The 17,881-nt window shown below is 49.8% G+C and overlaps 1 protein-coding gene across 4 annotated transcripts in view; it reads left to right on the top strand.

The window, feature by feature from the left end:
* The window catches only part of mgl (low-density lipoprotein receptor-related protein megalin), a 167,069-nt gene extending 165,186 nt beyond the window's left edge, over positions 1-1,883 (top strand). For all 4 annotated transcript variants that reach the window (XM_089578519.1, XM_089578518.1, XM_089578516.1 and 1 more), the window contains 2 exons: positions 59-167; positions 244-1,883. In XM_089578519.1, the coding sequence (XP_089434645.1) occupies positions 59-167; positions 244-597 (463 nt within the window). In that variant the 3' untranslated portion in view covers positions 598-1,883. The remainder of the gene's footprint in view (positions 1-58; positions 168-243) is intronic.
* Positions 1,884-17,881: the final 15,998 nt, after the last annotated feature.

Genomic DNA, 17,881 nt, shown 5'->3' with positions numbered 1-17,881 from the left:
TGATTTTCTTGCTGTGTATATAAACATAAACTGCTAATTTCTTATTGCAATTTTGCAGCAAACAAAGTGGTCTTGGAGGAAGCACACAAAGCGTGTCCTTCAGAAGTGGCACCAACGTGGAGTTTTCACCAAACTTTATGCGAACTCGGCAGGCAGAGACAAATGCCGTAAGTCTTTCTACCCAAAGCTGTAAGGCTGTCTCTACCATCTTTTTTTTCACACTTTGTATTTTTCTTCTTGCAGGAGTCTCTGGATGCTGACTTCGGATTGAACGATGTGAATAAGGCTACAGACTTTAGCAACCCCATGTATGATGCGTTAGGCAATGCCGATGGCACGGCAGGTGCTGGTGAAACGGGCAAGGGAGGCTTGTATGAAGTGGCTGGTGATGTCTTCGACAAGAAATATGACAAGAACTGCTTCGACAGCAGCAATAAGGCGCCGCCAAGTGTGGGATCTGCAGTGCTACACCCTTCGATGGTGCTTCATCGGTCATCTCCACACGTTCCTTTACGGCAGACAGCTCTTGATCCAACCACCGTGGACACAGACAAAGACACTCAAAACCTGGTGGAAGAAGACAAGTCAGAATGCTGAGTGTGTCTGCATACATTGAGGCAGGCCCCCAAAACAGGTGAACTGGCTGGCAATAGAACTGTTAACAAACAAAGACTCGTCTTCGAATCGTGGTCATTCTAGGTGTTGCATATCTTGTTTGGGCTGGGGAGTAGACTTGTAAATATGGTATTAACTGTTTTCAAAGAGACAGGCAGAGAGCTATATTGTGTGCAGCCAGCAGCAACAGTGCATGTGCTCTGGACAAGGACTAGGCACGATTACTGTTGCCAAGCGCTTGCCGCCCGCCCTCCACTGAAAGGTTGCAGGCCAGAGCTGGTGGGCTCAGTGCCGTTATTTATGTCATGTATAAAGCAGAAAGAAGGGCCTTGCACGGCCACGGCTGAAAAGCCTGCAGAGAGAGGCAGGTGCGGAGCCTTCACCTCCCCAACTGAGAGCTCGCTCCCACTTGCATGTGTCCCTCCGAGAACGCACAAGGTCTGGCATGGATCAGAGGCTTGCCCCAACCACCAGTCTTGCTTGGATGCGTCTTCTCACAAGACAGAGTTTGTTTATTTGTGGATTGATTTTATAAACTGTTTTTATGTTATACAAGTTTTTTTTTAATTGCACCCCGCAATGCTTTTACAATCGAGTTTCGCTGAAGTCACGTGTGCCCAATGCGTCTGTGTGAGTATGCCTCTGATGATAGCAGTGTCTTTTACTGGCCAGCTTTTATGAAAGCCCTGCATCTTTCCAATGCCTGGAGGTCTGTCTGCCTGGCACCTTCACCCATGGCAGATGCAGGGCTTTCTTCTTCCTTGATGCTGGCCTGTTCATGCAGCAGCAGGTAGAAAATGCCTTCAAATCAGGAAAAACTTTGTGGCATTCATTGTGTGTGTTCTGGACTGAGTGCTTGGTGTCCAATGGGTTGCAGTTTGGTTACTCAGACACCTGCTGCTGTGAACAGGCTGTCATGGTGTGTAATTTGTGACACAAGTGCTTGATGTGTACATGTGATATATTTTTTTTTTTAAAGCTTAGACACGCCATACCTGCTGATAACCGATACCGTATCATTCCATCTGTTCATTCCATGTTCGGTACAAATGTGTGATATAGTTTCCACTCTTATTTTGTTTGTTTTTAGGCAGGCAAGATAATGTTTTATAAAATTGATGAGTCTTTGCTCTATTGTGACACATTCCCTCCCACTTCCCTCTCCCACATTTTTTTCTGTGATTGCACTCAGGTGCCGATCAGCTTACAGTTAATTATGAAATTCTCATCTGCCATTTGAAAGAACAATAAATTTGTAATACTTGAAACGTGTTTACTCCACTGTTATGCACACTCAACAAGTAGTATGAATAATTGTACTTATAGTTTCTGGCCTTTGCTCTACTCTCTGTATATCATGTTACCCGCATAAGCCAAGCAAACTGGCGTCCGGCCTCAATCCTTGCCTTCTCTGTCCGTTCTTTGTTTTTGTATACACTTATTGATCGTCCACATTTACATTCTGAATACTGTCTCTTTGATTGTCTTTCACTGGCCTTTTCATTGGTTTCAGATGAAGGAAATTGATCTGAGAAAGACTAAAGCAAGCTAAACTCTTGCAAATGTGTAATACCTTGTACATAAATATTTTATGTAAACTTCAGAAAAATAAGTGCAAGCCTAAACCTGTGCACTCAGTCATGTACAGGTACAGAATGTCATTACCACACCGAAATGAGCTTCAGCTAGAAGTTGTTGTACTTTAGCATTGCACTGGGTCCAAAGCAGGATGGTAGTATCAGGTGTTCTGCTGCACCTTTAATCGGATACAAGACCGAAGCAGCAAATGCCCCTCCAAGGAGGTTCTTCGGCCAATGGCATTGGCAGGTCATTGTGACAGTGCGGTGAATCCTTTTGCATCTGCCAGCCACCCGCTCCATCACACTAGCAAGTTAAAGGGATTAACCTCAGCATCATGGCACTCGGTTGACACCATTGGCTGGATAGCATTTGCTGCTTTGTTCTTGAGTTATTCTGGATGGCTGTTGTTCCAAGTCACTGAATCCCGCATTAGGCGATTCTAGATTCCTTGGTGTGGTACGAAATGCAGGGTGTTTCAGAAAAGTAGCAGGAAAGTAATTTGCTCTATGGTCACTTCGTGAAATTAATTCCCACTCTAAACGTAGTGTGTGTACTAATAGAAATTGTCCATGGTGAAATTACTCTTTCTGAACTTACTATTCTCTATGATGGTGATGTAATGGCCGTTGCCGTGGCTGTATGGCCACTACAGCACAACCAAGTTGATGTTACAGTATTCATTATACAGGGTGTTTCACCTAAGACCGCTACCAATTTTAAAAAATATCCCAGGTGAAAACTCGCTGCTGGTTTCTTCCTGGGATCCTACTGGTTCCAGTAGTACTTGTTTATTAGCACATTCCCAGTAGCTACTGGAACCAGCAGTTGATATGGAACCATTAGCTTCTATTATGGCAATATCCCTCAAGTGAAAAGTATTTAACAGCTGCGTCTTACCGGTACTCACCTATTTATTTATTTCAAAATACTGCAGGCCTATGTGGCCTAAGCAGGAGGGACAAACAACATAACAACACACAAAAGAAACGAAAAAACAACACACAGCATCATTCGGTGATAACAAAGGGAAGATGAAAAGAACAGCATTAAAAAATACAAAATGAGACAACTTAACCAAGGAAATGTTCTTCCAATGCGTTGCTAAAATTGCTATATTGAAAAAGGGATTCTGGGAGTATGTTCCAATCGGAGATGGTTGGGGGAAGAAGCTATACTTAAATGAATTTGTTCGTGCAAAGATAGGCTGCAGTGTGTGTTCCTTAGTGTGTCGTGTACGTGGGGCAGAAATGCGAAGTCTAACAAAAGGATTCAACTTAAGGACACGCGAGCTGTGGAAAGAAAAATGATAGGTGTAACATTAAGAGACAGGAAGAGGGCAAAGTGTGTCAGGGAACAAACACGGGTTAATGACATCCTAGTCTAAATCAAGAAGAAATGGGCTTGGGCAGGGCATGTAATGCGAAGGCAAGATAACTGATGGCCCTTGAAGACACACTGGATTCCAGGTGAAGGAAAGCGTAGCAGGGGGCAGCAGAAAGTTATATGGGCGGATGAGATAAAGAAGTTTGCGGGGATAGGGTGGCCACAGCTGGCACAGGACAGGGTTAATTAGAGAGATATCGGAGAGGCCTTTGTCCTGCAGAGGGTGCAGTTGGGCTGATATGATAGCACCGAAACATTAAATTATGTTTCGATTAACCACATTCGTACAATGTCCTTTGCCCCGCCGCTGTGGCTCAGTGGTGACGGCGCTCGGCTGCTGACCTGAAAGATGTGGGATCGATCCCGGCCGCGGCGGCCGAATTTCGGTGAAAGCGAAATTCTAGAGGCCCGTGTACTGTGCGATGTCAGTGCACGTTAAAGAACCCCAGGTTGTCGAAATTTCCGGAGCCCTTCACTACAGCGTCCCTCATAGCCCGAGTTGCTTTGGGACGTTAAACCCCAATAAACCAACCAAACTGAATCAAGTGTACACGTAGGTGCAATCGAGGGTCGTGGCGCCATGCTGGACCTAGATGATCTTAACCATTACTAGAACGTTGTCTATCTGGTTATGAACTGATGCCACCACGCTGAGGCACAGCCACGGGATTGTTTGTTCGGCGGAACAAAATTTCATACAGGCATATCGCATCGGGTCCCATGCTAACAATTATATTCTCGCCTCTCCCTTTATTGAATTCGCTCCGCTCTACTTGGCCCAGTTGGTTTTGCCAAACCGCGCGTGTGTTCGTCTGCCTTTTATTTTTTCGTCACAAAATCTTGCCCTGCTGATTCCTCCGCCGCCGGTCTCCTGGCCGATCTCCCTTTGTGGGTGTGGACATGCAAGTTGCGCCTTTTCAGGAAAGAGTGGAAGACGACGCCAGTGCGCAGATGCGTACGTGCGCGCCTAAACTAAACACGACGACGACGATAGCGTGCAGTTGAAACAATTTTATTTAACCAACAAGAAATAATCAGAGTTCGTCTGTACGAAATTGCCTTATGTTTCGCGCTGTTCGGTAATCGGGCCAAATCACGAATGCGCAGAGGCCGTCGAAACACAGTTACGGCGCATCAAGTAATGCCTGTAACGTTTCCCGGCAGCCGCAGTGCCATTGCTTGTAAATGATGTGAATGTTCTAGAGCACTGTATGGATGTTCTTCTCGTGCACTGGCGCCATTTTATTTGAGGCCAACCAATCAACCATTGCCACATTTTACAAGCGTTAGCTTTGCTAAGCACCACGCCATTCTGGTGCCAGGGAATGGTCTAGATCAGAACGCTTCTCCTGCGAGCTTTGAGGACGTCGGCTCCTGCATCATGATTATCCAAAATATGCGTTGTGCCGAGTACGTCGAGCCCCCTGACAACTGCATTGGCTGGCGAGGTTCTCATGGCTTGTCCGCCGACTGGGTCCGGCGACACGACGGCGTTCAAGCTGGCGGTGCAGCGCACATTGGTGAGCGAGAGCGCCTCGGAGGACACTTCGTACCAGCCACTGCGTACGTCCCTGGCAGCTATTCTGTCACCGACGCGAGGGCTGCCCGTTCAAGCAGCGCACAAGATGCACACGTACCCCCTGGAGCTGACTGCAAACGCCGTGCTGGTCAACCACGGTGGAGGAACAGCTGTCGGCGCCCTTCCGGGGAATTCGCATCCAGGCAGATGGACTTCATCCAGAGCGGCATGACTTCAGCCGGGAAGTTTCTCTTCCATCTGCCGCACGAAGCCGATGGGATGGTGCAGCTGACGTCCCTGGCAGCTATTCTGTCACCGATGCGAGGGCTGCCCGTTCAAGCAGCGCACGAGATGCACACGTACCCCGGAGCTGACTGCAAACGCCGTGCTGGTTAACCACGGTGGAGGAACAGCTGTCGGCGCCCTTCCGGGGAATTCGCATCCAGGCAGATGGACTTCATCCAGAGTGGCATGACTTCAGCCGGGAAGTTTCTCTTCCATCTGCCGCACGAAGCCGATGGGATGGTGCAGCTGACGTCCCTGGCAGCTATTCTGTCACCGATGCGAGGGCTGCCCGTTCAAGCAGCGCACGAGATGCACACGTACCCCCTGGAGCTGACTGCAAACGCCGTGCTGGTTAACCACGGTGGAGGAACAGCTGTCGGCGCCCTTCCGGGGAATTCGCATCCAGGCAGATGGACTTCATCCAGAGCGGCATGACTTCAGCCGGGAAGTTTCTCTTCCATCTGCCGCACGAAGCCGATGGGATGGTGCAGCTGATGTCCCTGGCAGCTATTCTGTCACCGATGCGAGGGCTGCCCGTTCAAGCAGCGCACGAGATGCACACGTACCCCGGAGCTGACTGCAAACGCCGTGCTGGTTAACCACGGTGGAGGAACAGCTGTCGGCGCCCTTCCGGGGAATTCGCATCCAGGCAGATGGACTTCATCCAGAGTGGCATGACTTCAGCCGGGAAGTTTCTCTTCCATCTGCCGCACGAAGCCGATGGGATGGTGCAGCTGACGTCCCTGGCAGCTATTCTGTCACCGATGCGAGGGCTGCCCGTTCAAGCAGCGCACGGGATGCACACGTACCCCCTGGAGCTGACTGCAAACGCCGTGCTGGTTAACCACGGTGGAGGAACAGCTGTCGGCGCCCTTCCGGGGAATTCGCATCCAGGCAGATGGACTTCATCCAGAGCGGCATGACTTCAGCCGGGAAGTTTCTCTTCCATCTGCCGCACGAAGCCGATGGGATGGTGCAGCTGACGTCCCTGGCAGCTATTCTGTCACCGATGCGAGGGCTGCCCGTTCAAGCAGCGCACGAGATGCACACGTACCCCCTGGAGCTGACTGCAAACGCCGTGCTGGTTAACCACGGTGGAGGAACAGCTGTCGGCGCCCTTCCGGGGAATTCGCATCCAGGCAGATGGACTTCATCCAGAGTGGCATGACTTCAGCCGGGAAGTTTCTCTTCCATCTGCCGCACGAAGCCGATGGGATGGTGCAGCTGACGTCCCTGGCAGCTATTCTGTCACCGATGCGAGGGCTGCCCGTTCAAGCAGCGCACGAGATGCACACGTACCCCCTGGAGCTGACTGCAAACGCCGTGCTGGTTAACCACGGTGGAGGAACAGCTGTCGGCGCCCTTCTGGGGAATTCGCATCCAGGCAGATGGACTTCATCCAGAGCGGCATGACTTCAGCCGGGAAGTTTCTCTTCCATCTGCCGCACGAAGCCGATGGGATGGTGCAGGGGCTTCGCGCCTGCACCATCAGTATCCGGTGTTGCAACTGACGCAGTTAAATAAGCGTCGCTGCTTGCTGGACATTTTCGTGTTTGTAAAATTGGTTAAATCATGTATATATGAGTCAGCTGTGTGCCGATAAAACTCGGTTTTATAAGCGAGTGCTTTGTGCTAGCGTTTTCTTTTGACCAGTGGTTGTCGTTTTGTTCTCCTGAAATTATTCTTCCATGCGGTGTTTACTTTAAACTTATGCGAGTGGCCTGCACGTCTGGATGCTGTCCCAGTGACACATCGACGGCATGGGTGGCTGTCACTTGTAACCTGTCCTTCAATATGCTCAACCGCAAGTTGTCCAGACTGTTAAACAGCCATGATTGAATGAGTCCCACAACTTTCATCCTCTTGCGAGACAAAGTGAATGCCAAAGTAGATTAGCTCGCTTCGTCGCACGCAATGATGGAACCTGAGAGCAGTGCATCAGCAGGATGATTGATCCGCAGACTCTGCTAATCAGATTGCAGACATGCAGCGGACCAAGGCTGATTAACTCAATGCATCGGAAACCGGAAAGCAAGTAACAAGCGGTTGCTGGGCGAACGGCCTAGCCAGGGGAGATCGACGGAGAGGAAGACACATGGGCGTCCGGAGGGGGGGGGGGGGGGGGCAAGGGGGGGCGGCTGCACCCCCCTGGAAAATCCCTCACTCGAACCGTGAGTGATGGCCGCACGCCAGGGGCGGTGGTGCGCTCAGCCAAAAGGGTGAAAGCAGCCCCGCTTCGACGCTTGGTCACATCTGCGAAATGCCGCGTCCGGGCGCGCGTCGTTCCGCCGTTTTCAAACCACGCCACCGCCAGCTCTGCTGAAGGACGACCTGTTGCAGACATGCAGCGGCACCGGTGAGCATGTGTTTCGAGCCGTCTTGAGATGGGTGTCTGTTTCTTTGATCTCTAGAGAGATAGCGACACGGAGGCAGACAGTGCACAGGGCACAGGCGGTGGTGGTGGTAGTGGTTTATTTAAAAAAAAAATAAAAATAAAAAGTGAAGCAAAAGAGTGTTGCCGGCCGCGGCAATTGCTATCTAATATCTTAAGCACCCGAGCTGCAGCCGGCGGAAACGAAAGGGAAAGGGAGAGGATAGTGAGGAGAAGTATAGAGGGGAGCGACAGCGAGAAAGGACAGGGGAGAGCTTTGTACACTATTTACAAAATACAAAAGTAATCAAGTTCGCGCCGCTCGCGCGCTAAGAGGGCACAGGTCGCTCGCTAGAATCAGGATACGTTCGTACGCCGGCCACCGATGAATTCTTGAGGGGGGAAGGACAAATCAGCCGTGTCCACCCCCGCTTTGTCGGGCTGCTCAGGGGCAAGCGGGCGACGAGTTGGCGCCGCCGCCGCTCGCTGTCTCCTCCGATCCACGGGAGAGCTCAGTGCGGTAGAAGCGCCGCTTTCAGAACCTTCGGCAAAGGGGATTAGCTGCTTTTGTTCACGGCGACGCAGTCTCCAGAGGCGCCCCCACACCAGCGTTCCTTGCGTCTTCTCCGAAAACCAGCGCCTTTGGTCAACGCAGCCCGATGGCGCCTGCCTGGCTCGCCTGTCACCTCTGGCTGGGCCTCAAATCACAACAGCGCCCATGTACTGTGCGTGTCAGTGCATGGTAAAGAGACCCAGGTGGTCGACATTATCCGAAACTCTGTACTACTCCGTCCCTTATAGCCTGAGTCGTTTTGGGGCTCTGAACCCCATAAAAGCACAAAAACAAATTTTCCGACCGAATTAGTTGCGGGTGTCCCTTCCCCTCGGAAGTCGCGCGGCGTTCCTTACACCCCAAAAGTGCGCATTCGTGGATATTGTGGCAAGTAAGCCCTTGCACATGTGCGCGCCTCTGTGTTTGTGCTTCGGTGTTTTTAGTGGCGGGTTGTCAACGAAGGTGAGAACAACCAAGACAGCGGACGAGAAAACGACGAGCGGCGAGCAGTGTGTGTGCGGTTGCTCGACTGTGCGGATGCGCGAGCAAGATGGAGCGAGGTGTATGAAGCTGCGAGCGTGCATTTATCTTGTAAATAAGTTTTCGTTGTATATATAGTCATCTTTTGTTTTCAACGTACTCGTTCAACCATTTTTCCAATCAATATATATGATGACTGTGCACTGAGAGCGTGTAATGAAGCACAGAAATGAATTTATCACCCGTGTAACTACGCAATTCGCCCAGAAAAATCCGAGGCGCCTACAGTTGCTGTTCAAGGAAGACTGACTGAGTGACTGTAGTTGCGTGTTTGTGAACATATTGCGCTGTGTGCTGGTCATCAATTCGGGTGAGTCGAGAACCCGTATGCAGTAAGACTGAGCACTTCGAGTATTGATAGTATCTTTTTGCATTTTTATTAATTTTAATTGTTTCTTTGTTGATAAACTCCAATGTATCTCTACAATCCGCGCTTTAATTTGCTGCTTGTAATTTTCTTTCATGTGTGTATTTTACTTATTTTTTATTTATATATAAATAAATAAATTTACTCCGCAAATAGTGCCTTTTCGCTACGAATATACCCCCCCCCCCCCCCCCCTCCGGCGCCAACAACCAATGGGCCCCCCCCTGAAAAAAATTCTGCGGACGCCCTTGGGAAGACATGAATAGTGTTCTCGGCGAGCCTCCAGCGACGATGGCAATAATCAGGCATGACGATGCGTGAGTCACTGTCTAAAAGGGCTTGAAATGCGCATTTCCACGGCTGCCACCCAATCTTAATTAGCCGCACAAAGTAAATGACGGATAATTAGGCCTTTAGAAGTTTTGATCCTCAAACAGGTATAACATTCACCTCTGCAGATAATTACGACACCCATGTGCGTTTCTTTCATTTCTGGCGATGGCCTAAAGTGTGTGCACTTTTTACGATTTTTCAGCTTCTTGCTCAAAACCTCGTGACAGGAAACCTCCGGAAGCAGCCCTCCAAATGCATTTCCATAAAAATTTCTCTCCCGCCAATTTGCAGCCCCGTAAAAAAAAAAAATCGACTGCCTGTGTGGGCCACGAAGAAAATGAGTTTCATGACATGAAAAGAAATCTGCTTTCGCCCCTTCAACTGTTGGCCATCTTGGAACCTGGTTTGGAGAAGCGACCAAGCTTCGTTGAGACGGTGGCGACTGGTTCATACCTACAATCGGTGAATTGTTTCTCTTTAATTAATTTGCTTTCTTAGAATGCAACAATGCTTTTCGTGAACGCACGGCTGCAACACTGACTGCTTGACTGCAGTCCTGTTCCGCGGGCGGAGGTATCGGTAGCGTGCTCCTTCCGTCGCGAATTTACTTGATCACAGCAGCCAAAGGTTCATCCACTTTATTTGCAGTGAGTTTACCGCAGGGCCCCCCAGTGCAATACCAATAAGCACGGAGCTCACTACAAGCTAAGGCGGCGCGAAGTTGCACCACCGCCGAAGCCACGTCGTGGTACCCCGACTCCCAGATTCTATCAGCGCTCTCCCTACGCGTCTAGCCGAACACCGTGTCCGGCACTCGGAAAGGCAAACAATTCTCCTCAAAGTGGCCCGAATGATCCATCAACTTGGCATCACCAGGAGAGCCATCGCATCACGCGGGGGAACAGGAAGAGGAGCTCCCTCAGGTTCACAGACGCGCGAAGAAAAGTTTGTTTATCTCGCCGTCGAGAGAGTATGCGCCAGAACGAAATGCATTGCATGAAAGGTGTAACACATTCGAGGACGTCTCGTCGGCGAGGTTGCAGCCCCACTCGGGCAGGCCAGATCGTTTCTTGGGGTCCCGGAATAGGGACCCCACCTAGTATTGTGAGGGGGGTGGCGCACTAGGGGCCACCTCCCAAACTACCTCTCTATGGGTAACCTGTAATAAATGCTTTCCACCACCACCACCGCCTTCGCTCTCTTCTGTTGTTCAAGCCGGGCAGCGCGCATGGCCTGCCTGGCTGCTTTCGCGTCTTAGGGAGGCGTCGCCATCAGCCGCTAATCCCTTTCGCGCTGGTGCCCTGTCGACAATAGCTCCTCCTGGGTCACTTGTTTGAGTGGATGTGTTTACCACTGTTCCAAAAGGCAAATATCCTATAAAGCGTCGTTTTTTTTTTTTTTTCACTGTTCGCCGCTCAGTTCGTGAGCCGCCACGATGCACAGGAGTGTCTGCCCGCTCGTCACGAAAACCTGTGCACATTAAAAGGAAATTATTCATTTCACCCACGACAGCACAACGGACGTACATAGGTGAGGTGGCAGGCTGAATCTTGTGCAGCCATACCGGCGTATAGCGGAGTTTGTGCGCAGACGATACAAAAGGGCAGCTCTCTCGTGCGACAGGCCTCTTGAAACGCCAGGGAGGTGCAGCGTCCTTCGCTGCCTTCGCTGCTTCAGGGGCCACAGAGCTTGCCTGCTCTTCTCTGGCCTTAGCGACGCGTTAGGCCAAACCAAGGGAGTGACTCTCTCATAGAGCCAATGGGGACGTTTTTTTTTTCCAAGGCGATGGTGGTGGCACCTTGGAGAGGCGGTAAACGCAGTCAATCCAAAAATCCAATATGGCGGCGCGCGTTTAGGCGGCTGGTTGCTCGCGCGTTCGTGTTGCTGGAGGCCGCTAGCTCGATCCAAGATTTGTAAATACTGGTGATTAACTGCTCCCGCGCTGCATTCACGCTTTATTTTCTTAAGTACTTACGGAATCTGCTCGCTCGCTTTTGTATTTCGATGTGTCTGTTGATGTAGCATGGTGTATGGCGGCGAGCGGCGCGACTGCTTAGCAGCTGCTTAGGGCGCTCGCTCGAGAACGAAAAGCGCAAATGATTTTGTGCAAAGAACAATTTATTAAAAGAATATCAGCAGTGACAAACTATGTTCAAAAAGTGATTTTAGGCATCAGTGGCATTGCAGTATCAGTAACAGGCATCCTAAAACTCAAAATTAAAAAAAACGCCTAGAAGACATGAGCGCACAGAGAATATACAGAGGATAAAAAAAAGGTATCAAGGTAGGTACAGTATACATAATCAAATGCTACATGACTGAATATAGGTTTGTACACGACTTTGTAAGAGATTCAGGTAAATAGCAGGGAAGTAAAACATCTGACATGTATTGAAATGCATCAGTCTGTGGCTATGAATAAACACACGCAGAGAAAGGCAGCGAAAATTTTCAACCTTTGACTCGTGCAGAAGAAATCACAGTGCATTGGGCTAGGGACAACATAATATGCTGCAGTGCTTGTGCTTAGTATAAAGACTCCAAGAAAAGCTCACTGTATGACTCGACATGACGCCAATGACGCTGCTGCAGTGCGAATGTCGCCGACGTCGCCGTTTTCACTTGCGCGGCTGTCCGGGCGTCGTCTGCTTGTCGTCTGCTGCCTCGTTACCCGCGGCGTCATCATCGCAACATCTTATTTTTAACACCTATGGCTGGTTATAATTTAGTTCATAAGCATGTTTTTGTTATTGATAGCGGTCGAAAAATTTCACTTTTATTTACCTCCGATACCAGGATCGCGGCAATCGTTTCGACCGTGGCAGCACCAGTGGGCGGCACCCTCGGCGCGGACGCGCAACTTGCAACATGCCACAGCCATAGAGTTTCTTACTATTACCTAGAGGGAAAGCTGGCGGCGCTGCACTTCAGCCACCATGGACGCCCAAAGCATCATGGGGCGGTGAGCTACTTGTTGCGGGACAATCGTAGTTTTTCGGGAATACATAGTGACACTACTAAGACGTTTCATTCCGAAAACGCTGTTTGTGTGTGCGCAGACGACTTTCGCGCGAACGCAGTGTACAAAAACCATAGTAGTGAAACTGCAACGACACACAACGCCAATAAACGGTTTCACTTTTCTAAAATGCCATTAAAAAACCTTTTGAAGTATTTAAGCAACTAAATTTTTTTTGAAAACATATTTCCTTTTAAAAGTGCGCCTGTTGAGCACAAAATATTAGTTTTTATAATGTTCAATACTTCGCCAATAGGAGAGCCAATCGTCTCTTATTTTGGGCAAACTTTGCACTTAAATGCTTTTCTGCTCGTTTGTTGCAATCGTTAGACAAGATATTGAATGCTAGGGCGTTTTTAGTTATCAAACAGCTTTATTTTTATTATTATTTTTTGGCCAAAAGTTGAAGTTCTGCAGTCAGTAGCTCACCGCCCCATGATGCTTTGAGCGCCCATGGTGGCTGAAGTGGTCTCGAGGGGTCGCCATGCAAACTCCCATAGACGGGCTGCCAGCTTTCCCTCTAGGTAATAGTAAGAAACTCTATGGCCACAGCCTTGGCCGAACTCTCATCGTCGTATGCGGTGACGTAAAGCATTCCGTCGGTTACGCATGCGGGCCTTCTACCTCCTGACTCATCCGACCCTATTAAACGACCACAGCTGCTACAGCCGGCGTATATTTGTAACTGCGGAACCAACGGACAGCGCTGGATTAAGGGGGGGTCTAAGGGGGCTGCAGCCCAGGGCCTCACCTCCGACAGCAGGAGAAGGGGCCCATTTATTCTAACTTGCTTAGTATATGGAACCGCGGGTGATGGAACTTTGAGCGACACGTATAAAGCGAGAAAACCAGAACGATGAGAGCCCCCACCTTATAACTTCGTTCAGCCGGATCAGTTGGGGAGAACTTGTCGAGCTGCAAAAACAGGAATCCCCCGCCACCCTGGAGGGGGCCCCATTTCTTATGAAGCGAGATATGCATTTGCTTACGGCTTGCGGAAAGTTATTCGTGGTTTTCTGTCAATCCCCCCGTTCAGTGGCGTCTGAAGGTGTATGAGAGTCCTGGCGTCGGCATAACATCCGTTTTTACAGAGCGGCGAGGCGGGACTCCCACCTCGCTAATATGCAGTGCGTGCTAGATGTAAAAAATAGTTGCTTTGCGCGCTCTGCATGGCTTACAAATGTAAGGAAATGCAACGCTTTAGCGTCACAAGTATCATTAGAGCAAGGCAGGCAAAAACGAAACCAAAATGCGCAGCGGAATTTGAAGCGGCGCCTACTTGTGCAAGTATCATATACAGACTGTTGAGAAAATAAACGCGTGCAGTAGAATGCTTCTCTAAGCTACACAAGTCGATTGTTCGAGTTCGAATATCGCACAGATATGACATTTTGTCGTGAGAATGTTTTATTCAACACCAGGTTTTCTTCTATAGCGTTACCAAACTGAAAAACAAATCAGGCTGTGCTCGCTTCTTGGGAGTCCCACAGTTTCACTTTGTGCTCCGGCGGCCACTAGGAAAGCGAAACAATCGTTTATCGCTTTATGTTTAGGTTTATATGCTTTGACGTCCGAAATGAAGTCCGGCTATGCGGTACGCCATAGTGGAAGGCTCCGGATAATTTCGACCACCTCGGGTTCTTTAAAGTGCACTGATATGGCATAGTGCACGGGCCTCGTAGCATTTCGCCTCCAGTGAAATGCGACCGCCGCGGCCGTTCTTTTTTTCTCGGCATTGGTTTTGTAGAGCCAGGTGAATTTTAATTTTTGATGAAATAGAAGGCACAGTAACTGCCTAGCTCACTTCTAGGTGGACGTGGGTTGAGGGAAGGGAGGAAGGTGTGAATGAAAGGAGAGATGGAGCAGCTGTTGTGGAGGGCTCAGGAATAATTTCGACCACCTGCGGATCTTTAACGTGCTCTGAAATCGCACAGCACACGGGCACCTTTTTGCATTTCGCCTCCATCAAAACGCGGCCGCCGTGTGGCTGGGTTTGAAGCCAAGTACTCGGCTCAGCGCCGAGCATGATAACGACTGAACCAGTGCTATTCAGATGTGCCCACGAGGGCAGTAGTAAAAGTTCATCGTGTAATGAAATCAATTTCAATAAATTTTAATAATACCCTCTCGGCGCACCAATTAACGAGTGTTTCTATTTCCTAGTCGCTGCCGGAGTACCAACCTCAACTGTAGGAAGCTAGATCAGCCTGCTTAATTTTCTTCAATGCGTTAGCATTAGAACAGTGCTGCGAACGAAAACCCGTCTGTCGGCTCGTGTAGAGGCGGCGCGCGCTGCATGCCCCGCAAGCTTTCGGTCGGCCCACGTGGCTCTTCCATGGCGTTAGGTGCTCGGCCACAGACGGACATGTGTAGCGCGTCCCAAGAGCCTTGTTGTGTTTTGTGCGCTGTAAAACTGATGCTAATGCGTTACTGTTGCATGAATCCCATTGATCACACTTCATTCTTTTTATTTACTTTGGTGGAATTACAGTGAAACATGTGAATTATTCCAGTAGTGAAGCAAGGGGAAGGGGACAGTCAGTAGAGGGAAAGGGAGAGGGGGCCTACATGCGCATTAGCACAGGGCCCCCATTTTTCTTAATCCGGCCCTGCCAACGGATGAAAGATGGTGAAGACGATTGGTTTAAAACATGTAGTGTGGGAGGCTACCGATTGGAACACTTGTGGGAAACGCGCATGTTAGACTGGGGTGCTGAACAGGCACGGTAGTAATTAAATTACAGTAATTTAATTACTCTCCCCTTTATTTGTAATATGATGAATTACTTTTCTGGTGTGCTAATGAGGTAATGTGACGCAATACTTTGGATTAGTAACATCCAGCAATTACTCCGGAAATTACTTGGAAACGCAGCATTGCGGCTTCTGGTATGGGCAGTTTTGGACACTCGCTTTTCTGGCCGGACTCCTTGAAAGAGGGAACAAAGCGGGGCCGCCAAGCCAACGCTGTCAGACGAGGGGCAACACGTCCGCAAAAGAAAGCCATCATTTGGAGGAGGAGGAGGAAAACTTTTATTCCTATTTACAGTGAGAGGTCGATGGGGCGAGCCGGAAGGGCCCGCCCCTTACAAACACTATTTGGAGGCGAGTGCGACCAAGGCACCCACACACACACCGACGCCCGCGACAAGTTGTGTACTACACAGGCGCAAAAACACTGCGAAGCGCGGGTATGCCGCCTTGGCTCCGCTTCTAACGATAGGAAAGCTGTGTGCTACCTTCCAGCACTGCATACGCTCACACGCACCGACGCGCGTGAGAGAGGTCATGTGTTAGTGATCGGCAGCCCTAGTCGTAATTGTGCAGGACCGCCGGCAACTTCGTTGTCGTCTTGTTATGTTGAGAGAGGGGGAGCATCCCCTGACGGCAGCTTGTAACACTGGTTCCCAGGCCGCCTAGGCCTGGTAAAGTGCGAACTGACGGGTCTCGGAACAAAATGTACTGCCCAATCGTTTATACGGGGCTACGGGCCTGTAACTGGCATTCCGCAAACACGCCTAAAAGACACGGCGCCGTACTCGGGCGGCAGCCTTTTAGGTCGGCAGATGGCCCATTTTCGCAAATAAACGAGACGGAACGCGCACGCACTCTCAGTCTCAGGCTGCCTGCTTGCTGAGGCGGAGCTCAGTGCATTCTGGAGATTAGCAGGTATCGGCAGAATTTACTGCGCCGGTGCCACCGTCGCGAGAAAATCCATAGGATTGGCCCTTAGGCCACATAAAGTTTTGAAGTCCACGAGGGGCGCTCCCGCGGTTACGGCCACGCAGGCCCCACTCGCGCCCGAGTGACGTCGTCGCCACGAGGCGCAGGGGGGACACCGGAAGTGCGCTTGCAGTTAACAGCAGAGCCAGTGGCTGCCGAGGAGTGCTCCGGGTTCTTTCGAGGCAGTAACCAGCAAGCTATTCGGCACACGGTTTTGACTGGAGCCCCAAAAAATTAGCTGAGGTTTAGCTCTGGTTAAACCGGGCATGTTGCGTAAGCAAGCAGCAACTGTTTTGCCCGAGGCGAACACGCGTATTTATTCCCCGTTTCCCTCCCGCTTCCTCTCTCCACATTCCGACACATGCGTCGAGAGCGCGCGACTAGGCGCGCGGCAGCGACGGTCCTGCCGCCTGGTGGAGCGCGGCTGAAACGGTTGCTATGGCAACGGCGCTAAATCTGTTTGACCTCACTGCGGCTAAAGGTCAACCGTGGCCACCACCGGGAGCTACGCGACGGCTCGAAACCTGGCGCAGTATTGCTTACGCAATAAAATGCAATGAGTGTTTGTCGGTGGCTCGGCTGGTTTTGTTCTGCAATGACCCGAGTTACGGGTAAGCAAGGAAGGTCTACAGTTACCGGAAACTTGCGAGAAAGCAGTGAAATGTATTAAACGTATTCTCATAAGAGAATTAGGTGTTCTAGTCCTATTTGCTTTTGGGAGTGAGTTTTTGTAAGATTGTCGAAGATGTGACCAGCTGTGACCGGTGTACTTGTTTGCAAGCAGCAAAAGTATTAAGTAATTTAATTCCATTACTTTTATGAAGTAGTCATGTAATGTCAGTAGTTTTGGGGAGCAGTAATTTGTTATATAATTTAATTACATTTGCACGATTGGTGAGAATTCCCTTTTCAAAACTAATTTTGCCATGTATAATCTGAGCCGTCGTTTTCCTTAAAACACATTTTAACAACACAATACTTCAGCTAAAGGGCTTCTGCGACGAAACTGATTTTCCACCGAATTAGTTTCCATTGTTTATATGTTGTCTCTCAGTGCCACCCTTTTAGTTGTGTTGCAGCGGCTAGCCGGCTGCTTTGTAAGTAGCCTGTAAATAGCCCGTTGTATACATAAATTCCTGTAACAAGCACCTCGTGAGGAAAAGAAAAAGGCGATGGCCGAGTGGTGTAAGGCATCGGGAAACGAAGCTGCTCTGTTCGCGCTATCTTTGGTTCGAATCCGATGAGGGCTGGTTGATATGGGCCGATTTTTTCCGCTGGATACCATTCGGACGGAAAATATCGAAATGTTTCAGAGAGATTCGGCCGCAGGTTCGCCGCGGTTTCCCCACAATGTTCGCCTGAATTTCCCAAGAATGGGAGTTATAAGAGCATGACGCCAACTGATCGGCAGTGTTCGAGAATATTTTAATTAGCAATACGACAGGAGACATGTAGGCATCGGCCAGCTATTCGTGAGCTTTTTCCCAAGCAATATGGTAACGCGCGAAGCGCACCATGCGTAACTCAGCTTCCCGGAACTATAGCGTGAACTGCACATTTAGCTGATATTGGGTGCACGTGGACACAATCTG

This window comes from Amblyomma mixtum, chromosome 3 (assembly GCF_055824585.1).
Source record: "Amblyomma mixtum isolate Tamu chromosome 3, ASM5582458v1, whole genome shotgun sequence".
Classification (NCBI taxonomy): domain Eukaryota; kingdom Metazoa; phylum Arthropoda; class Arachnida; order Ixodida; family Ixodidae; genus Amblyomma; species Amblyomma mixtum.
The sequence above is the reverse complement of the archived record's forward strand: the minus strand, read 5'-3'. Positions and strand labels throughout refer to the sequence as shown.